Raw genomic sequence first — 23,760 nt, forward strand, 5'->3', positions numbered from 1 at the left:
AATATTTAAAGAAAAGGTTTATTGAATGAGCTTTACATGTGGAGACCCGATGTCGTTAATTAGTTTGAGCTTTGACACCACACGAACAATGGCGGAGTTAGACCAAAACTGACCAGAGAAGAGGACTTTCCTAACTGACCTTTGTATTCAAGAGGGGTACATTATTTATTTGGATTCAGTTATATATAGTTCTTTTAAGTTGTAAAATCAAAACTCAAATTATTTTTTCGATCATCCGATCTTTGCAATCCTTTAGTAGGGTGACATTTCCGGCCCACATAATATTCTGTATCTGGGACGAATCTTCCATTTCTATTTTGCCGGGAATTCCAGAACTAGTCTCTCCTTAAACAGTGGCCTGATTAATAGCAGAGTTGCGTAACTATTTTATTTTAATTTTTACATGCATGAATTTAGTATATTCTGCATTATACAGGTTATAAACTTCTAGTTAGAATAATCTAACTGTGTCTCGGTACAAGCCCTCACCACAGTTAGAATACGTCCCATACACTTGCAATGTAGCAGATCGGAGCTGATCCGCTCCGAAAGATTTTGAAGAATATAAAATGATTTGCACTGGAAATAACTATCCAAATAATCAAAACAAACCTTTTTGAGATTGCTTATGCCTTTTATCCCCAAAAATAATCCATCTAAAGACGAAAATCCAATAAATTTTCTCAACGTTTTTCTCTCGATTCAAATTACCTCCATGTTTACATTCGGAACTCTCTAGATTGTTCCTAGTAAATGCACTATGCGAGTTATCGCCCGTGTTTCTTTCTGCTACATTACAAATACACGGAACGAATTCTATCGTTAAACCGGGTCCGTAGGACAATATCATTTTAACGATAGAACATTCTATCTAATAAACTTCTGAAGTGGCTTAGACACAAGTTAATATTGAAAAAAAAAATTACAGGTTGCATGGGTACAAACCACCAAATCATATGTTGAGGGTTTTACCCCTTTCTAGTGGCCATCATACAGACTGTGAAATCACTAATTTTTGTGGGGGGTTTAATTTTTGTTGTTTTAAAGGTATGGAGAGACCCATGAATATTCATGACCACCATGAAATGTAAAATTTATTATGCATTACTACTCAACACTTCTCCAACCATGAAATCAAATCCCCACCTCAATATTTTTTAATGAAACCTTGAAAATTTACCCCCACGAAAATATGTGATTTCACAGTATTGGAGTCGATATTTATTTACCAGCCTGGCAGCCAATACAGAAGAATGGTTTTGTTCAATTCCATTAATAATCTCGGCAAGACTCATTGAGATTAAAAATTTTGTACTGTGATCAATCTCAGACCAGTGCCACTCAAAATGAAAAATTGCCTTAATCGTGCCTTCTCCTAACGAGAAAAATGGGTTTAATTTAATTATAGCCAGCCTCAGCATGTTTAAATATCTACGTTGGACATCCTTTTTAACTCCCTACAACTATAAAACTTTTGTTTTTTACCCTTGCAAGGTACTTCTTGTATGTCATCTCACCTAAGAAGAAAATGATATTGTGACACTGTTTTAAAACATAATTTATCAGGGATTTTTAACATGTTCTACTGCCCCATGTAGGATTGAAAATAGGCCCCATTCCCAACTGCAAAAGCCCTCCCTTCTTTTTCTCAGAAATGAACCCACAAAGTTTATGTGATCAAATCCTTTATTAATATGTTTTACGGTGTGACCATTGGGGCGAGTGCAGTTGTACCATCAAAAACATTTGAAAAATTGATCAGCCACTTCAAACATCAAGCCGCACGAGACATCTCGTCACAGGACGTCACGGAGCTCGTCAGAGCTTACGGAGACAGCCGAGTGTCTGGTTGTCAATGAAACTATAGACCTAGTGCAATTTTGGTCGAAAAACATTGCAGAGTTATTTTTTGTTTCTTGAAAGATTTCTACAAACTGAAAGCCTTTTATGCTTTACGTTATAATTATTTATTTTTTTTATTTATTCACGCAAAGGACATTGGGTAGTAAAGGAATTCTGGAAATGTTTCACAGAAAAATTTGCCTGACGTATGTACAGATTTCATTCCGAATTTTCTCTCTGTTCTTATATGTTAGTTTATTGAGCTTGCTGTGCTCGCTATAATTATTGATCTTTTCTCTGATTTACAGTTCAGAATAATGAAAAGATCAATTTTATTCATCATAAATTTTTATTATTATGCAATAAAATATCCCAATGAGTGAAAAAATGTTAAATTCCCAATTCGAAGGATTCCCCAAATGGAGCAGAAAATCTCCTCCTATAGGCTTTTCAAACTTCATTGTTTCTGTTAAACTCAGTTTAACTTTTCCTTTATTTCTTTATTACAGGTTCATGATCAATTTGAATTCTGGACCTAGTGAACACATCATTTGAGTTGAAAATTTGAGACAACTTACATCATGCTGTCCAATTGTTACCAAAAGTTCTACACTAACCAGATCCACTCCAGCTCACTGTTGTATCAGCTGTCTACCATGTGGAAGAGCCAGGTGCTCTGTGATGCCATCATCAGATCAGGATCCACGGTTATCAAAGTAACTAAACCCTCATCACAATCTCATTAATGTTTGACATTAAACCAACTTTTATTGGCGACGACTTTATTTCACGATTTACCGGGGGTAGCGACTCGCGATCAATACTGTTGTTAATAGACAAGAATTAGGGAAGGGAGAAATATTTGAGATGACGATGCTCTAGTGAAAAAATTTCTAAAAGTTGGTTTGTATTAATGAAGTAAATTTAGAGGGTAGCTCTCACTTGAAGTAAAATTTCTACAGAGAACTGCCTGGAATTTTATGAATAACAAGGTTTTACAAAGCTACAACTTTTCATTGTAATCACAAATTGTTTGGTGGTGATAAAAGTATTTTCTTTTAGAATTTTAATTATATCTTGGCACTATGATAGAAGTAGATATTTTGTTATGATATTTTAATTATGTTATAATTCTTGCCTAGCATAAAGAATAACATGAACTCTTTTCTTTCTTATAGGCCCATCGTGTAATTTTAGTAGCTGCTTGTCCAATGTTACAGTCCATGGAAAAGTCTTCAGTGGGCTCCCATCTGGAGGTCCGTCTGGCAGCAGACATTGCAGCAGATTCCATAAACACATTCCTACAATATCTGTATGAAGGCTTCATGATGCTTACTGAGGAGAACTGTAAAGAAGTGGAGAAAATAGCCAGACTGCTACAGGTCGATAGTGTTATCAAGTGTTGTGCAGACTTCAGTAAATGTGTAAGCTTAAAGACCGGGACTGGAAACTTCAGTAATGAACAGTATCGCTATACATTCCATGACATGATCGAGTTCCGTCACGTTAGATCTTCAGACTTACAGAAAACAGTGCAGGACAAACTAAAGAGGCCATCCACAGATTTCCTCAGAGCGGGTAGCCCAAGCACGAAGAGACCTAAGCATTTCAGGATCGGAAGCCCCTCGGATATTTCAGTGATCGCAGATAGGTTATCGATGGCTCAGAGTTACGCACAGCAAGAAAAACACATGAATCACTCTGGTGCAGTGAACTCTAGTCAAAGATCAAACAGTGGTTCTCAGAAACAACCTGTGTTCCCAGTGGAGATTGTGGAGGACAGTATAGAACTTGTGCAGACAGAGGTCAACCCAGACACAAACACTATCAGTGTGGATGAAGCAGTGTCTGTAGGAATCGCCAGTCAGATAGACAATTCTTCGGATTTACAGGTCATTGACATATCAAAAGAAAAATCAAAACACCCAAGTGCTAGCAACAATAGTGCAGCCCTTTCCCACCATTCCCATGACTCCATAACTGTGAATCCTCTGGAAAACTTTGCCAACACAGACGGTGCTCTGTCAAATCTGAGAGATTCTTCATTTCCTCCACCTTTGACTTCACATCGCCCATTATCCACATCCTCATCCAGACACGGTGAGGACGTACCCACTCTGCGTAGGCCAAAAGCAACGGAGCGACCTCCCGATTCCTTGCCATTACCGGTACAAGCCATGCAGCACATGACAAGGTCTACAAATTCTTCCTTAGTTCCTAGCAGTCCAGTTCTATCAAGTCAAGATATTCAGGGAGGCAGATCAATGTTTACAACTCCTGTCACTTCAGAGAGGGGGAGTAAGTCAGGCAGGCCTGGTGCTTCCCAGACAAATGAAGCAAGGAAAGAAAAAAGGTACATTGTCTTTAATATTGCAAATCAAGGTTCAAAATCCAGGAAGACTAGAGTTAAGAGCAGTCTTTTAAAGAGGATACAAATATAAATAGTATTTGAATACTGTACATGTATTTGATTACTGTGTGATGGAGCATGCAGAGCTCAGCAAAGAAAAATCTTTATAATTTAATATTTTGCCTTTCAATTAATAAAATTTGAAATTGAAAGTTTTGTCAATGTAGGTACATATATATCTAACAATTAGGATCCGATAATTTTCATGAATTACCAGAAAGCAAATTGTAATATTTTCAAATTTGTCAATGTTTATGATTTTGTTATTTTTCAGCTCCCTGCATGGTGAACCTGACCTCAGTATTGTAAAGAATGAGGCTATGGACAATGACGGCCCAAATTTTTGGGGATCATGCTGAGATGTTTGGACTCGCATTTCTCTGCACTTTACACGACACGGGTTAGTCAGATTTTCTTTTAAAACCTCACCATTCTCAATCTCCTCATAAACTTTGTAAAAATTTATTTATAGCTCATTTTATGTGTAAAATTTGCTGTTGAATTCATAAAAGGATATGTCAATCAGATTGACAACAGTATGTTTTTGGGGATCAAACTATGTGGGTGGATCCAAATTTCAAAGGTTAGTATTGTCTCAGGTTAGAACTTAGTGATATTTCTCAATTATGCACTTTTCACTTTTGAGTTGAAATTTCCACAAAGTATGGACAGGGTTTAATGCCTTTAATGCAATGGATCTTAAAAGATTTTTATTCATTAAACATTTTAAATAGGTGGGGGAGGGGCAAAACCAAATTTGTGGTAACAAAATCATTCTGTTTTAGAAGTTTTTACACAAATTAGCATTTCTCTGTACTTTACACTTCTATTAGTATTAGTCAGATTTCCTTATAAAACCTCACCATTCTCAATCTCCTCATAAAATTTGTGAAAATATATTTATTGCTCATTTTATATGTTATATTTGCTGTTGAATACATAAAAGTTAAATACATCTGTTATTATAAGATTGACAAAGTATGTTTTAGGATGTAAAAAATATTGTAAAAGTGATGCTTGAATTCAATTCTATTTCCTTTGATCAAATATTCATATGACATTTGATTTTTATAAACATGATACATAAGAACTTCCAAGAACTGACTGTCTCTCTCAAATTTAGTGTATTCCTAAATTTGAAATGTTAGGAGCCCACATGGCTAATGGAAATTTCAGTTAATTTTAAACCCTGATGGAGTATCAAATGTTTTTTGTGCTACTGCATGGGTGAAAAATGTTTGCATACTGGACATAAGTTGAACGATCTGTGGTTTCAAATTCTGAACATGAACTTGATTTAAGCCTGTTCAAACTGTGGCACATCTGTTGGTCTACTCCTCTGTAGACTATTTAACACAGTCATATAAACTAAAGTACCCCGGTCTGTTTCTAAACTCATCACATTTGAACAAATTCAAATAGATCATGGACTTGTTCTACCCTTTATACAGGATCCAACAAATAATTACCCGCAGTAGTGAAAATACACTTGCAAGTGATAATACACTTGCAGTACATATATTTGACCTTTTTGATCATGGAGAATTTAACAAAAAAAAAACAAAACATGTACATCAAGAACATGATGCCTGCTCAAATTATTCCTTGATGACTTTTCTATACACTCAATATGACTTGTTCTAAAAACTTTCAGTTTCAATGTTCTGTCCAGAGGATAGACAGTTGATAAATCATAAAGCATGCTGTTATGCAAATTACTGGATTCACTTTCTTTTCTCTATTAATTATTACTTATTGGTTTAAAACTACGTAATTATAAACTAAAAATACCATTGCATTTTTTCATTTTTTAATACAAAGTTCAAAATTGATTTTGATTGAATATAATATTTAATTTTAATGCATGTTTTTGACTTTAGAGAGCCATTTTTTAATGTTATCTTGAATTAGATTTATTTAAAATTTTTTAAATAAAATCATAAAAATGAAAATATGAAAAATTTTTGCATGAATTTCTTAATGCTCAGCAAAATAAAAAAAAGTTTGGTCGGATAAAAACGTAGAGCTATTTCTGCTTCCAGGTAAGAATGAAAACGATTGGGAAGAAGCAGGGATAGAAAGTGAATCCAGTGATAGCTTCCCTGGACATTATTTGAAAAGGTTGCCTGGCTCCAAGAAACGTGCTTGTGTTTACTGCAGCATGCGCAATACTAAACACAAACTAGGCTGGCCTGTCAAATCGCACTATGTCTGCTCTGAGTGTGATGTTGCATTGTGCAGAACGGGTCAAGCGTGCTTTCAGGGCTACCATAAACTGAGATCGTGCAACCCGGAATTGTCTCATGAAGATTTGAAAAGAAAATATAAATATGGGAACTTCACATTCTAAATAATTTGACAAGAGTTATCTTTGAAAAAAAATTGGATTACTTGTCAATGCATATGCATTTTTTATTGTGCTGTTTTTAATGTCAAACTCACTTTGCTGAAAATTTAAGTAAGGCATACGTAACTTACAAGGAATGTACTTATTAAGTTATTATTACATGTTTGTCAAAAGTAATTTGTGCAGGCAGCATTTGTTGATGCCATATCAAAAGTATTAAAATGTTCAACAATGTACAGTATGTTTTATTAATAAACATTAATTTTTGAGTCTCAGGACATTGATTGGAATATTTTTATTTGGCATCAAGAGTGATATCTCAAAGTACAAATATAACTGCTGGTCTTACAGAAGGCTGTGAGTCAAGATTGGAAGTCTTTTGATATTTGACAGAAATAATACAACTGTCAGCAACAGAAATCATAAAATGTACAAATCTTAGGGTTACATGTACTTCCCGGTAAATGGTTCATCTGCGTTTCTCATAGGATGTCTTTTGTCTGTCACAAGATAAAAGAAATTTGGCATGATTGAACATGTGTTAAAGAATTGGTCTGAAGATGGAAATATCAAAGAGTTATTTACTTGTATTTGCTCCGGAAAAAAAAATTACAAAAAGCAAGAAGTGGAAATGTATTTTGCCAATTGAAAATTTTTTTCTCCTTTGAAAAATGTAAGCGAACAAGACATTCTATGCATCTTGCAGTTTGTACCCATGTAGTTTTCAATAAGAAGTTTCAAGCAAAAAATAAAAGTAAAAAATCAAGCTTAGCTTTCATGTAAAGAAGCTTTCCATGTTGTGTGTGTGTCTTGTGAGCCATGCTCTGTAATGAAACTCTTTCTCTTGTCTCTTGCAGAGCATGGTTGGATAAGCACACCACATCGAGCAACCGAGGTTCTCACCCAACTGGCCATGTATGCAGCTCCACCTAGTGGTGGTCTGACCCCCATAGAACCCCCTCCTCTTTCTGTGTATGTCACGCCACCAAACGGAGGCAGTAGCAGACGCAAAAAGAAAAAGCATTTTGAACCTGTAATTGATTACAAAGAGAGTATAATTGGCAAAGAGGATGACAAATCTATGGATGATTCGGTATCTGCTGATGGTGAATTAATGTCGGCCAGCAGTCTTGTGTCCACAATGACTGAAAACGAGTTTGCTCAACTGTCAAGTATGATTCCTTCGTTCAGTGATGTGAGTGTCCATTGCACCGAGAGTTTGCAAGGCAAGCAAAAGAACTGTGTCCTCTGCAAGTATTTGGGCAGAAAGACCAACGAGGGGCTCCTAAAGGTTAGGACGAGAGCCAAGTGTAATGCCTGTGATACCCCCTTATGCAAAGGACCCCCAAGGAACTGTTTCCGTGACTTCCATGAATTGTACAAGAAATTCAAATTTCCTGACTTAAAGTGGAGCCATGCTTCAGTGTATCAGTACCCAGGAAGAGGAGCCAATGCTCGGTTTATCATCAGTCCAGACGTGAATGACAGTCTTCCTCCACAGTGACAATATTATCGTAGGGGTATAAGATGAAAGTTGTTTTTATTCAAGAGAGCATTTATCAATGAGACTAAGGTTGTACTGTACTTAGAGTTAGGTAAATGATCAGTGTGCACCAGAAACATTTTGCAACATTCCACCACCTTGATTAAAAAGGCTTTATTTATTAATTGGCACTATTTTGTACTGAACAGCAGTACATGCATAGCAAAATTCTACAGGTAAAAGGGATAGAGATTTGAACAGAAGAACTGTGAACATGGTGAAATGTTTGTTAATTTCTCTATATTATTAAATGGCATATTTTGTTCTGAACAGCACTGCATGTACACAAATAGGAAATTTCCACTGGTAAAAGGGATAAAGATTTAAACAGAAAAGAACAGTGAAATGTTTGTTAATTCCTATATCTAAAAGTTAATGGCATGTCAGCAGTTTTACATAGAAATATATAGAATCTTCTTCTCAAGAACCACTGGTCCAGAAAACTGAAACTTGTGTACTTGTTTTAATCAGGTCAAATTTTGATTAGAATTTGGACTAATGGTTCTGGTGCACACTGACTGACTGTGATTTGAGACAAGGCTGCTCAATATATAATTATGCATGTACTTGTTTTTTTGTTTTAATCATGTTATTTCTTGGTGTTGGTTATATTTTAAAATGTTTATCATTATTTGAAATGCCTGACTTGCTCTGTGTGATGAGGAATAAATTCAGGATATGTTATTTTTTTGATTTACATATTTTTTTCTGGATTTTTGTTGTGAAATATGAAATTTAAAAAAAAAGTTAAACTTAACAATTGTTAAATTTAAGGTTCACAAGTTCTGCAGTGCAATATTATGTATCAGTGTTCACAATAATTTAACTTTGGTATGTTCCTGTATGAGTGTGAGAAAATTAAACTGAAAGTATCATTTGTACAGTCTTAACGGACTTAGTATACAGGCATGCAAATATTTGTATATTTTTTTCAAATTCATCATCTAGAATATACTTTTGGATTAAAAAGATTATAAGAACTTTATGCAAATAATAATGTAGAATTTTATAACAAAGCTTTGGTGTTGAAGGGCAGAGATAATGTTCATTGCCAATAATGGCCTTTTACAGACAACATATTCATTCAACATTTACCAAATACTTACCTAGATCAACCCTGTTCCAAAATTTTGATCCCTCATTTTTTAATTGTTATTTCACTGTCAAGATAATATACTGTCAATATATTTTTTTTGATGGGGTCATTTTTATATAGAATTTTAATTTATGTTCAATCCACGGGGCAGAATGTAAGGCAGATTTCCTAGATCACCTTGTTTTGCCTTAGATGACAATAGATGTGCTACAAGTTCACTGGGCAAATTTCTGTAACAGTACACACATATTTGAAATTAATACCACCTGGAAAAAATTGCATTATCTTAGTAATGAAACATGTGAAGGACTGTGAGAGACTATTGTTAGAAGCACATTTATTGTTCATTATATTACTATATACTTTCCATTTCCATTCTTTGAAATATATCAGACAGTTTCTGTATATAAAATAACAAATCAAATAGAGACAAGAATTTGGTAACAAGGTGAAAAAAAATCTGTTGGGAAAAAAATTGTCTCAAATGATGTCTAAATTTTGATAGTAACATTGAAATTAATTTCCTCACTCAATATTCACTTAAACCATTGGAAAGATAGAAGTAGGTTTTCAAGGTCACCAAAGCTTTTGGATGGTGTCTAAACATTTTATGTTCTAAAAATTCTGAGAATTTAATTTCCTGGTACAAAAGTATTTATTTTACATTCGTGGTATGATACATTGAAAGAGATATGAAAATTGATAACTTTCTCTTCATATTTTTCGGATATTTACATATATAAGCTTATGTTAATATTATATAAGTTACAAATTTAGAAAAAAAAATCTTTTCTGTCATATGGAATTTGATAAATGTTAAAATTAGGAATAAAACAAAAATACATAAATTGATTATTATGTAAGACTGAGATGTTAAAGTTTAAGTATGTGTGATACCAGAAGCTTAAATCATAATCTAGTCAAAAGAGCACTGCAGTAATTAAAGTTTGCTCAAGTTGTACATCAAGCAATATTTACCAAAAAATACAATTCTAACATATGTAACCTTACAAATTAAATTAAGTATAAGCATTAATAAAATCTTAAAAGTGTTGTATAATAGTGCAAAATAATTCCATTGTTACTCAGGGGTTGTGAAGTATTTTAAAAACAAAATGTAATATTTTTGCTGAATGTCACAAGCTTTGCTATGTTTACCCTTTACTTATTGACAAGTACATGTATTTTCATTTTTAAAAATATATTATATATCAAAAAGAAGGTGATTTTAGAAAATTCCCCCTAGTATTCAATTATTGAAAATAACCCACAGATGAATGAAAGCAGAAAACTTTTATTACACTTTTTTTGTGGGTGACAGATATTAATTTTATTCCATATTTGATGTAAAATAAATAGTCTTGTGTTATTGTGTGTAAAGCATTCCATATACAGAACATTGTCCACCATTTGTGAAAAAGAAATTTTTAGAATGAACTATATTGCATGTTATAGCCAGATTTGTATATGTATTCATAATGATATATCTAATTATGTAGAGAATTTATCAGCTATATCTTACAAATTGCTGTATTTGTTGATTTTAAATAAATTTTATCTATTTTCATCTTTTTATTTTTTTTAATTCAGATATAAAATGCATGTATTTTTAAAAGCAAGATTACCAGAAAACACAAATGTTTACCCTACACAAAAACAAATTCGTAAATAACACCCTATTGCATTTTATTTTTAATCACTTCATACTTTGCATGCGGGATTGGGTTTCTTTTAATCATTGAATGATATACATGTTATTTGATAAGTGAATTAATGTTTGAAACCTTTTAAGAATAATATGCATTGATGTCCATTAAAAAATAACATGGTTACACCAGAAAACAGATAATTTAATTCTGGATTTAGTGTTTTAATTGTATGCCATGCCCTCGCAATATTTTTTGTTTCTGTTTTGCAGGGCATGGCGTGCTGCATTCTCATCACCACTCTGATCACTCATCCAACATCCGGTTTCCCCCTAGACACATACCGGCGTCATACTTGTCAAAAGAAAATATCTCGAACGCGACAACGTCTGTTGATCAAACCTTGGGTCAGATGTTTGTCAGTGGGGACTATATAAAAGGGGACACTGAAATAGGGGAACATCGACAAACTGCTGGACAAGCTGTGGAAATGGAGAATCAGTTATCTCCGGAAGACTTTTTGAAATTGCAGTCCGAATTACCTCACATGGATCAAAACCGAATTCATGTTACGGAAAGTTTGCAAGGAAAACAAAAATATTGCCTTGTTTGCAAGCATTTGGGTCGTAAAACTAATGATGGAACATTGGCTGTACGCACGCGCGCCAAATGTTCTGTTTGTGACATTCCGTTGTGCAAGGGCCCGCCTCGAAATTGTTTCCGAGATTTTCACGAATTGTGTCGTTTATGTAAATATCCCAGTTTGCAATGGACCCTTTTGTAAAGTACTTTAATGTTCATACTGGTGGTGGACTACTTATACGAGAATATTGAAATTTTTTTATGTGTTTTCAGTGTCAGATGTGTTGATTTTTATCAACTATTTTGTTCTTTGGCAAAGTAGCTGGACTAAATTCCAAATTTTATAAAAACTCTCATCAATTTTGATAATTGATAATTTTGTGAATTGGTATTGTAATAAAGCAATAAAAACATTGAGAAAATATTTTTTTTTCAAATTAGAAAAGTAAGGACAAAAAAGTGACTATCTCATACATCTGTGTGATACAGATTTGAAATGAAGCAGAAAGGAGTAAGATTAATTTGTGGATAGGGGATGAAAATCCTGTTTTTGTTGGGGAAAAAATACTGCATTGAAAACCTCATATGATCATATTCCAGTGAAGAAGTGAGATATGAATACTTTTCAAGTTTATCAATCTTTCTTGCGAACGAAGGTTATGGCAAAGTATTGTGTTGCATATAGACTAGCATTGTTATTTTGCATTAGAAGGTCAATTTGTACTTTCCCTTTAATCTTTAGATTCTAAAAACTTGACATACCAAAGTCATAAAAGGGAGGGGGTAAAGTACTAGGCGATCAAAATTTCTATAACAAAATACTAGTACTAGTATTGGAAAAATATTTATCAAATGAACAGCAATATAATTTAAAGCCGCAAGTAGTCATATGCTCGAATTACGAGGGACGTTCAATAAATAATGTCATTGGGACTCGGAAGGAAACAAAAAAAGTTTTTCCTATAATTTAGTCTTCATGCATTAAAACACATGTCCGTAACATTTTTATTCAATTTCTAATTGTTTTTAGAACTAATTTTTGAGTATGACCCTCCGTATACTGGAATATGGCATATCCTATGATTTGCTGTGCTTGTTTTTTTTCCCTTTCTAATGGTTGTTTTTCTAAGTTCGTAAGTGTAGTGTCTCGACTAGCCCTTGTTTTCCAGCTTCCAGCAATGAAATAATGCGATGAAAAGTGGTCACATAAACTGTTATCAATTAATTAAAGATTCAATAATGAGAGAACGTCAAGCTTAATGTCATTTGATTTCTATGCTGTATGTCATCGAGCTAATGACATTATTTATTGAACGTCCTTCGTATATATAAGAATCCTCGGGCATTCTGTTTCAAGTTTGTTCAGATCAAGGCCCTTGGAATAAAGGCTTCCACACTCAGCCTGATTATATTGTGTGCAAAACCACACAAAATCAAATTCATTGCCAAAACACTCTTTTGTTGTGTTGAATTATAGATTATATTTATTTTAATGTGTCCAAGGACTAGCGTTTGGTCACATAATAAAGTCAATTTAAAAAAAAATGAAATTAAAAAGGGAAAATTAAAAACTGCAAGCATGAAGAATGGAAAGAGGCGACTCGGGTTAGCGTTGTGGTCCAGGAGCCTCTTTAACCTTTCAGTACCGCTGATAAGAACTTTTGTTGATAAAGAAGTTTGTGTAGTATATCTAATATTTATTCAGTTTCATACTGTATCTCCATCCAAATATGACCACAGATGTATAAATACTACGGAGTGTTTAATGCATATCAATTTGTTATTCATTACAACAAATTAATTTATATTTTTAACTTAAAAAAAAGTTTTTTTTACTCTTCAAAACTACTATAAACATGTATGTACTAAATATAGCACTAAAGTAGGTCTTTTACTAATTATAGCAATCACTAACTTGCTTTTTGTGTTTGCATTCTTAATGCACACTGGTATTCGTGAAAATCTTTCTAAGGTACATGTATTTGTAAAATCATATTTTGGCGATGGTTGTGATTTAAGTAATATAATTGAAGAAAACACCTAAGACAATGAAAGATTAATCTTGCTAAAATAAGTAAATTTGCAGAATTTTCTCTATAAAAATGATACAAGTCTGTTTTCTTTTACAATGTATGCATTTGAAAGGTGTTGATATAGTAAACGTATCATTTTTACGAAAATTAGAAAAACATGTACCTCATGAAATGCATTGCACATTAAAATAAAAGAGGGAAAGTGAATACTGAGATTTCGTTATGTTTACAGGTTGTTCGATGAAAAAGGCAAAGAAACAGAATACTGTGATAGGTCTTGGAATTCCAAATGAAAGTCTTCATTTTCTTTCAGTAATCGAAGGCTGTAAGAAATTGTGTGCGTACTGTTTGTCGAACAAAATCAGGACCAAAGCAGGTTGGTTCATATATACCAAGTTTAAGTGTAACTATTGTAATGTCCCTTTGTGTCAAGGTCGATCTGGACGATTGTGTCATCTGTTGTATCACAAACACATGACCGGAAATTTTACTGATACAATGGAGGACAAGGAAGATTTGAAACCACTTCCGGACCATCTATTGTATCCAAAGACAGAAAACTGCGCGGATCCGGAAGGAGGAGGACTTCCGGATCAGGAACAACTGGCTACAAGGCGAAAACACCCGAGAAAAGGACGAGTTCTTCCCATCCAGTTTATGCCTGATTCCAACAATGAATTAATTGACCTTGAGTCAGGTAATGAAGAAAATGACGATTTATTGGGTCCATTTTTGTATGACGAAACTGGTATAGAACCCGAGGGTTCCGATAAACCAATATAAATAATCCAATATTATGCATAGATGTTTTAGATGCAGCGTCATACCAAACATGGTTATATATACAATATACATGTAATTTAGTTTTTTTAGAGACTTAGTTTTTTGTTGATTTGTATGTTTTTGTTTTTGATATAGAAATGACTACCAAAAGTTTACGTGAAAGAGGGTTGATTAGATACTGGTACTATTGGTACACACGTTAGTAATTGAAATTCAGTATAAATATATACATGTATATATTTTTTTCGGAAATCAGCAATAGTTTAAAAAATATATTTTTGTTTTAATATGGCTTTATATAAATATTTTGGATAATAAGAGGCTTATGATGCATAAACTGTGTCAACTTAAAAGTAGGTCACAGTGACCCACTTTTGGAATTTCACAGTTGCATCTCGATATAAAGAATGCAAAGAGGCATATACTTATCTTACTTTGTAAGTTGACCCACTTGACACTCAGATTTTGCAACCCGAATGGTATATCAATGAAACCTTTTTTTTTTTCAATTTTACAGCTATATTAAAAAAATATTTCGGATAATAAGAGGTTTAAAATTATCAAGTTTTGGGTTGAGTCTGTTTCCCTCAAAGTAGGTCATGATGTTTATATTATAGATGTATATCCTTAATGGGGAATAATTCTTTTATTATTTATTCTATAAAATTTATCCTTATTAAGTCTAATAAAAAGAAAACAATTTCTTGCATCGAAATACTGGGTAAAAGTTTTTGTACAAAAAATGGTTACTTTCCATTTGAACCGAGGATTTTCTATTCTAACTAAGAAGATTTTTTCACAATGGAATAGTTTAGAATGCCATGTCATACACATCTTTATCTAGGACAGACAGTTTAAAGATTTAAAAGTTAATATAATTATTATAGTCATGATATAAAGTATATATTCATGCGTTGTCAAAATATCCAGAGCTTATTTTTGACTGTTTGAATGAACTGAATTCATTAGATTATCGGTATTTTAAAAATACAAAATTAATGAAAACTGGTTTATTTTTATGCAAGCAAAACATTTATTAACTGTTTCAGGGTGTGTTATTTTGTATATATTTGATTTGAAGGGGCATTATCATTTATTTTTGTTCATGAAAAGGTTGAATTCCATGTTATTGTTTTTATAGTTTACGTGTTATTATTTATTAGCTAATATTTTACATGTATTATTATTAACTTTTTGCTCCAAAGGCTTGTACCAGATCCAGAGTAGCAATTAAGCAATGTTATAAAACAATTTTGTGTTTGAAATACACAAAGGGTAAGCAGACAATTATACAATACTTACAGCAAACATGAACACTAGGGTTTAAAAATGAAGAAAGTTTTTAAAGTCGGCGATTGTGCATGATTAAAATGTAGAAAAATGTTTTTCAGACAACTCTGCTCTACAATACGGTCGTAAATATTCGTTTTTTATTAAGAAAACTAAGCAGCGGAAACCATCCAGAGAGGGGTTAATTCTTAGAAGCATTGCTTGTACTCACCAATGAACATATTAAAATAACTGCAAAAACTTGGAAAAATAGGGTATACCTAGCAAGAAAAAAAATATGTAAATTTCTATCCTTATAGTGTAAATTTTTGTAAATAAATGCGAATGTGCATCCTTTTTACCACTTCTCCCATCCCTTGCGCAAATTTATGTTATCAGATTTGGACTATTTTCTTTGCCCAATCGAAAACTCAAAGTTTTTGAGTTGTCATTTGTTTCTACTAACGACACAAGAATCTCCGTTCATATTCAAAAATGTATAGTTTTTATATTTTGTTTCTATATATTTTAATTTAGACGTATTCTAGATTAAAAAGTCTATTTTTTCACACTGACTTCAAACTTCTGTGTTATTTTTCATTAGCGGCATTATATTTACATCTATTTTAAAAAACGTATTTCTTTACACTGTATAACTGTAAATAAGCAATCTTTTATAGTAGTTTACAGATTTGATGAATAAAATGGGAAGAAAAAGTTTTTGATTGAATTTTTAAAAGGACAAACAAATTCAAAGAATTGTGATCCCTTTCTTTCGGTGTCTTTGTGGGAGAGATGTCATTTTTTATGAAATATTGTGTTAAATATGAACGCCCTATCATATGTCATTTAGAAATTATCACCGAAGTTGATTTAAAAAAAAAAAGTTCAATCGTGAAGGTCAAGTTCAAAGAATCAGATATCATATCATGCTCAGAAATATCATGTCACATCTAGTGCACATGTCAAATATGAAAGCCCTATCTCTTCTCAACATAAGGAGTAAGATGTGTTTGTGAAACACTGATGATCTCCTTATGGCAACATAGCGAAGATTAAACTTTTTTAAATGCAAATTAAATATATTGGTATCCAAAGTAGGATATACTCACAAGAAATACGATTGTGAAATATGAAAGCCCTAGCACCTCCTGTTTAAAAAGTTATGGCCAATTATAAGTTTTTAAAAGGTAGTTCAAACTCCAAGGTCTAAGGGTCAAAGTTGTTGGTTTCTTAAGAAAGATCTTGTCACAAGTAATACATATGTGAAGTATAAAAGCCATAGCCCTAACCGTTCAAAAGTTATAGCCAAGGTTAGAGGTTTTAAAAAGTAGGTCCAACTCAACTGTCATTGTCAAAGGGTCAAAGTTCTTGATATCCAATGAAAAGTGTTGTCACAAGAATTAAATATGTGAAGTATGAAAGCCCCAGCCCTAACCCTTCAAAAATTATGGTCAAGGTTTGTTTTTTAAAAGTAGGTCAAACTCCATGGTCAAGGTCAAAGGGTCAAAGTTCTTGATATTCATTGAAAGGTCGAGTCACAAGGATTAAATATATAAAGTATTAAAACCCTATCCATAACCGTTCAAAAGTTATGGCAAAGGTTAAAGTTTTAAAAAGGTCATAGTCAAAGGGTCAAAGCTCTTGGTATCCAATGAAAGGTTTTCTCACAAGGATTACATACGTGAAGTATGAAAGCCCTAGCCTTTGAAAAGTTATGGCCAAGGTTAAATTTTTTCATAGGTACGGAAATCTCCAAGGTCAAGGTCAAAAGCTCAAAGTTGTTGGTATCCAGTGAAAGGTCTTGCCACAAAGAATACGTATGTGAAATATGAAAGTCCTAGTTTCTACCGTACAAAAGTTATCGCAAACGTAAAAGTTTGGCATTTTTGTGTAAAAGTCATAATTGGTGGTACCCAAAGAGAGGTCTTGTCACAAGGAATGCACTTTTGAAATATTAAAGTCATAGTTCCACTAAATCAAAAGTTATGGGCAAGGTTAAAGTTTTTGTGACGGACGGACAGACGACAGACGAGTGAGATTTAATGTCCCCTCGCTTTGGCGAAAGCGGGAGACAAAAATTATGGTTTGTGCTTTTAAAAGGATCATATCTGTACATGTAACCTCCAACTCTCACTTTTGAAAAAAAACTAGCTTCAATTGTTTTTGTCAGTTAAGCTTAGTAGATTATATTCTTCGCTGTACATCCTTCGGATACGCTTTAGGGTATCAATCATTTATCCACAACTCCTTTTTTCTAAGTAATGAAATTTAATGAGACTTTCACAGAATCTTTGTAACATAGTGCCATTGTGAATCTTCTATTTTTCTCCTATTTTGATCGGACATATGTTTCGAGTTTCCCATAGCAAAACATGGACACTGCCATTCTTTCTACCATTATGAGCGGTACCCATCTCTTATCTGCAACTCCTTCTATACCACTAAATAAAATTTAATGGTATACTGTCATAGACTATATAATTTCTTACTGCCATTACTTACCTCCTATTTTACTTTTTCATCTGACACTCCCATAGCGTAGAAGAATTAGTGTGGAAGAATTTTTTAACATTTCAGACCTAGAACTCTGTAAAGATGTTACACATTCTGATTTTTCGAATACAGAATTTGATATGAATGTTGTATTTGATGAACTAGATGTAAATATAACTGTTGCAGAGGTTGTAAGGGGTGTTAAGAAAGTTCGTTCCAGGATGAAATATTTTCAAAAAATTCAAAGCAGTGCTTAACTAAAGAGATGAATTTTCCAGTCTGACAAAATCACAAGAGTGTGCTTCAGATTTATAGCAAATCATTTCTAGCAGGAAATTATAGGATTTTTCTTCCATACGGAAATATATATAACATCTTTAAAGCACCCGAATGATAGAAATGATGGTTATTTTGAGTGAGAATAATGGATAATCTATTTTTTGTTTCTTCATAGCTTATCTTGCATCAGACAAGCTGATGAGCGTATAGGTATAAGAATGATGGATCACTTTTCAAAAGAATTGGTTTGTCATTTTGAAAATTTTCACAGATTTGATAATTTTTGCGTAGTATTTAAAAGGACGTTTTGACCTCTACTTAAGGATCTACGATCCTCAGCCAGGAAGGATAACTCTTTAATTTATAATTTGATTCAAAAAGTCTTAAAATAAAGCTTGAAATTGAAATTTTTTCATGCAACAGTTTTCATTTTATGCCTCTACATATGATTAAATGTTCTTTAAAGTTTTAACAAACGGTATTAAAAAGTTGACATTTGTACCTCATAAAATTAACAATAACTTGCATATTTAAAAAAAATCATTTTTTTTTTTATTTAGCCTAAGTTACCAATGTTTATAAGCATGATTTGAAATTAGAAGTGATTTACGGTGTTTTATTTGAAAGGAAACACTTCATACACTATGCATTATGAAATGATGGAAGTTAGTAGGGGAAAGTAAAGTACCAAATAAGTATAAAATTCATGCAGTAAAAGCCTGGATACCTATGATTTTTTTAAAATGTAATCAATTATCAATTCGTAGGTAGTTCAAATCGCACCTGAAAAATTATTTGAGATTTACTAATTTCCTCTATATAATATGATTAAATTTAAGGATGTTTACGAAACACCGTGGGTAAATACATTTTTTTGACATCTTTGTGAGCATTTTCAATTACTCAATGCCTTATTTGCAGAACCTGAGGATCGGATAACCTTAATATATGTCACAAATATCCGTCATCCCCAATTTTTCTGAACAGACATCATCTGTTTTAATACCTGCCCTCCCCTTATTGATTCAACAAAGACAGTTAAAACCTTATCAGTAGCAAGAATGGACTCTGTAAACATGAAACATCACAAATGGTAAATATCTACCATCATATTTCTATTCGAAAATAAAAGAAAAATGTTGAACGAACTTTCTTAACACCATTTAGATGTTATAAACGGTTTAAAAAGCAGAAAATCGCCAGGAAAAGATGATTTGTTTAATGGGTATTTTAAATATATATATGAAGACTTAAGTCCACTTTTAACAACAATATTTAATTTTATTTTTGATACAGGCTAATATTTCTCTCACAAGGTGTGAAGGCATAATTGTACCTATTCTTAAAAAGACCGATCCAAATGTAACAGATAACTATAGGGGCATTACACTGAAAAAATAACTAGTTAAAGTCACTAAGAATAGTAAATTTACTGTCCATACAATCACTACCTCAAAAGTAGTTTTACTAGGTATTGGGTAGAATTACTAGATAAGATTAGTGAATCTAGAATTTAAAAGTAACTTTCACTAGGTATCTAAGTATCTATACGACCCCCGCTCCACTTCTCACTATCTTATGCCTTAGTCACATTTCCCGGCCGGTGGCCGTAGACCGGTGGTAATCCGTGGTGTGAGCGATGCCCCAACATCGATCCACATCGGCCTAGTAGTCCTTAAAGTATCAGTCACATTATCCAGCGATGGGGTATACGATGGACAACCGATGCGTTTTTTGATCGTAAGGACTATACTAGGCCGATGTGGACCGAGGTTGGGGCATCGCTCACACCACGGATTACCACCGATTACCACCAGGGGTTGGTAACTGGGTATTTCTTTTAGTGTACTCTCATGAGTTGTATGTTTAAAACATTTTTTTTGCACCTTGCAATTTATGATTTATCAAAAAATCTTTAAATTGAAAATTAAATATTTTCATCTTTCAATGTGCTTCAAGGTTCTTTGCAAAGCTCCATGAATCACTTCTTATTTCATATCATGTTAATCAACATTGGTATTTAAAAATGCTTTTACGGGATAAAAATTTCTACTTTTAATTACACCTTTCTGAGAAGTTCAAAGAACCTTGAAGCACATTGAGAGGCATATAATGAAAATTGTTGCATGAAAAGATTTAATGTTCAAGCTTCATTTCAAGACTTTTTGAATTAAATTATAAATTAAAGAGTTGTCTTTCCTGGCTGAGGGTCGGAGTCCCTTAATAATAGATTGATGAAGTGGTCCGAAAGTAACTACTTTTGTTTTGTGGACTTACGCATTTTTTACTGCAAAGGCATTCGATAAACATCTTTCAAATGGGAATAAACTCTACTTGTGTTTTGTCAAAAATCTCATAATATTAGGGATCATGGGAAAATGTTTAACAGTATATGGTCTCTGTATAAGAATGTTAGAAGTTGTGTGAAATACAAAAAAAATTTTAGTGACATTTTAGAAGTAGAACAGGGAGTCATTCAGGGAGAAGCACTGTCTCCTCTATTTTTTCTTTATATTTGAATGATTTTGAGAATGCTTTTATCGTGTCTAATTGTCCAGATATATTCCCCAAGAAGTGTCATTGTTTTTCATGTTATATACAGATGACATATGGTATTATTTTCCGATTCTCCCGAGGGATTACAAAAATGCTAGATGTGCTTTACTCGTATTATAATAATTGGAAATTATCTGTAAATGTAAGTAAAACTATATTATGGTAGTATTTAGGAAATCTGGTCGATTGAATAAAAATTTTAAATGGATTTATAATGATGAGGAAGTCGAAACTGTCAATCAGTTTACTTATCTTGTTCTCACTCTGACATACACAGGTAATTTTCATAAATCTCAGTCAAAATTGGCTACTCAAGGGAGGAAGTGTATGTTTAATTTTTTTAGGTCTATGAAAAATGTGCATTTTAATAATGTTAAAAGTGAGAAAAAATGCCTCGTCATTGATGATCTATAGTGAACTTGATCACTTACCTCTTTTCATTCAAAGAAAAATTCGTATTATAAAGTTTTGGTCAAAATTATTGGAGTCAGAAAATTGTATATTGAAAAGTATTTACCAAGATACTCCTGAAAGAATTGAGAAGTTCTTGTACAAAATATAATTGGTTACTTCATGTATAAGACTATTTTCATTAGGGTTTGGAGATGCTTGGTATTGTCAAAATATTACAAACAAAAATATATTTTTAAAATTTTTTAAACAGAGATAAACTGACTGTTTTCGACAAGAAGGTGAGGTTTTTTTCTTCTTCATCAAAGTGTTTTGTGTATAGATATTTTACAAATAAGCTGTGCATGCTATCCTATTTAATGAAACCAATTCCATCCAAGTAAATTCAGTTGATCGCAAAATATAGATTAAGGACCCGATTGCAAGGCGTCACGTGATCAAGTCATGTGGTGATTAAAAAAAAGAATGTTTGCTGTAACCATTTCCGGAATAAGGAGCGTGATATGTTTGCGCTCATGACAAAAAAGTTTGTTTTTCTAAAGTAGAGAAAGAATAAGATATTAAAGGTTGTTATGATGCACTGAGAGTGTTGGTGAGCGCTTAGTATATTTTTTATCCACGTGCATGTTTTACGATTAGACACGTCTAACTACAAAATGTATATATTGTGTATCTCTGTACATTGAAATTTATGAATGATTTACTCATATTCATAGGGAGGATAGATTATGTTTTTGTTGCCAAATGGAGGTTGAAGACGAGTATCATTTATACTAAATGTCCACTTTATTATGAGTACGGGAAATTGTATATCAAAAAGTATTATTGGTATAGACTTAGTATGTATAAACATTTACAATTGTTATCAACTGAAAATGTGATTGAACTTACTTATATAGGGAAATTCCTCTAAAACAGAAGCACTAAGAGATTCACATCTGTAAACTGGGGATTTTTTTGAAAATGTTCGTTGGAAATATTGTAAATAGTATCACACCCTGCCGTTAGATGCGTGGGCTTGTCGCAAAGCCACTAGGATGGATTATTGATTAATGAAGATAAAGCCGCTTTACGAAATATTGTAAATAGCAATGTTATGTTACAATTGATAATTGACAAGTTTGAAATAAATATATGACATGAGGCTAAAGATTATGATTTTAAATAAAAATAATAAGTCACACAAAGCACAGTCCATCTGGTCATATCACTCATGGCTAATTAAGATAATTAGATATTTAGAAATAGATAAAACTGACAGATTGAAGGAAATGTGACAACTCAATTAATTAAAAACAGATGTGAGAATTTTGAACTTGAAAATATCCAAAGTAATTGTCAAAATGTCTGATGGTACGTTTTCATCTGTGACAATAGCAATGTTATGTTAAAACAATTATACGAGGGCTGTTCAATAAATAATATCATGAGCTCTATGACGTACAACATAGAAATCATATGACATTAAGCTTGACTTTCTCTCATGACTGAATCTTTAATGAATTGAATACAGTTTATGTGACCACTTTTTCACATAGTTTCATTGTTAGAAGCTGGAAAACAAGGGCTATTCGGCTGGTAATGAATTGGTAAACGAGTGGACGCTTCATTAAAGCTGCTGTAAAACTCAATAAAATATTCACTGAAATACCGGGTATGAGAAATTTATAGCAACCATTGTCTGTTTTATAGACACATGAGCAGGTGCATTTCAATGAACAGAAATTATATAATGGGCATCAAAAAGTGAAATTACAACAGCCAAACGCAAAATTCAACAAATTATTAAATTGACTTTAAGACACAGAGAAAATTGATAGGCATCATTTAGGTGGTAATTCACACTGTTTAAAAGGAACATTTGACGGAAAACAAGCTTAGTACTAAATGGTCAACCTATGTTTTGAAAAAAATGTGTGAAAACGGCGGCGTGTAAGAAAAGATAAACATTTATTTTCAAAAAAATCAAAAAATGTGGTTTTCAACGTTTATCTGAAATTCAAACAGATAATTAAACTTGAATCCATTGCTCTAAACCCTCAAAACAAAGTTACAAGAAGATCCACTTGACAAAAACATGCAGCCAAGGTCTGAGAAGAACAAAGAATCGCAAAAGCACAAAAACAATTTTATATGCCATTTTCTCAAATATAAGTGGTCTTGTTCAAATTCTTATTCGGGGAGGCAGTTCAATTTCTGGAAATTTTTGCAAACAAAAAAATTGAAAGGTTTATGAGAGGATGGATCCTCTCCTACATTAAATTTCTTCTGACAGCGTCCAAACCCGTGAAAAGTTTTAAAAGGAGTTTTGCATCGTCGCAAACCACGGAGAGAATCCTCTCCCATTCTGGCCGTGGTTGAACGAGGAGAGAATTCTTCATAGCTCATTAAAATATTGACCAATGCGAGTAAAACATAGTCGGATAATGAACTTTGATCGCGACCTTTCAATATCCAATCGCAGTTT

General features: G+C 32.8%; 1 protein-coding gene across 1 annotated transcript; it reads left to right on the forward strand.

Annotated features, from left to right (window-relative positions):
- The first annotated feature begins 67 nt into the window (after window positions 1-67).
- Window positions 68-8,327, forward strand: LOC134261536 (uncharacterized). The gene is made up of 6 exons (XM_062743961.1): window positions 68-156; window positions 2,352-2,558; window positions 3,021-4,195; window positions 4,527-4,590; window positions 4,790-4,835; window positions 7,457-8,327. Exons 2-6 carry the CDS (start codon window positions 2,424-2,426, stop codon window positions 8,101-8,103), a joined length of 2,067 nt encoding a protein of 688 aa, XP_062599945.1. The 5' UTR covers window positions 68-156; window positions 2,352-2,423; the 3' UTR covers window positions 8,104-8,327.
- Window positions 8,328-23,760: the final 15,433 nt, after the last annotated feature.

The sequence above is a fragment of the Saccostrea cucullata genome, unplaced genomic scaffold (assembly GCF_032062105.1).
Source record: "Saccostrea cucullata isolate Sc308-1 unplaced genomic scaffold, CSIRO_AGI_Scuc_v1 ctg407, whole genome shotgun sequence".
In the NCBI taxonomy this organism is placed as follows: Eukaryota; Metazoa; Mollusca; class Bivalvia; order Ostreida; family Ostreidae; genus Saccostrea; species Saccostrea cuccullata.

Coding starts and splice junctions, on each gene's coding strand:
- LOC134261536 (XM_062743961.1), top strand. CDS start 2,424: ATGCTGTCCAATTGTTACCAAAAGTTCTACACTAACCAGATCCACTCC. Junction 4,196..4,526: donor GAAGCAAGGAAAGAAAAAAG/GTACATTGTCTT, acceptor GTTATTTTTCAG/CTCCCTGCATGGTGAACCTG. Junction 4,591..4,789: donor CTATGGACAATGACGGCCCA/AATTTTTGGGGA, acceptor GATTGACAACAG/TATGTTTTTGGGGATCAAAC.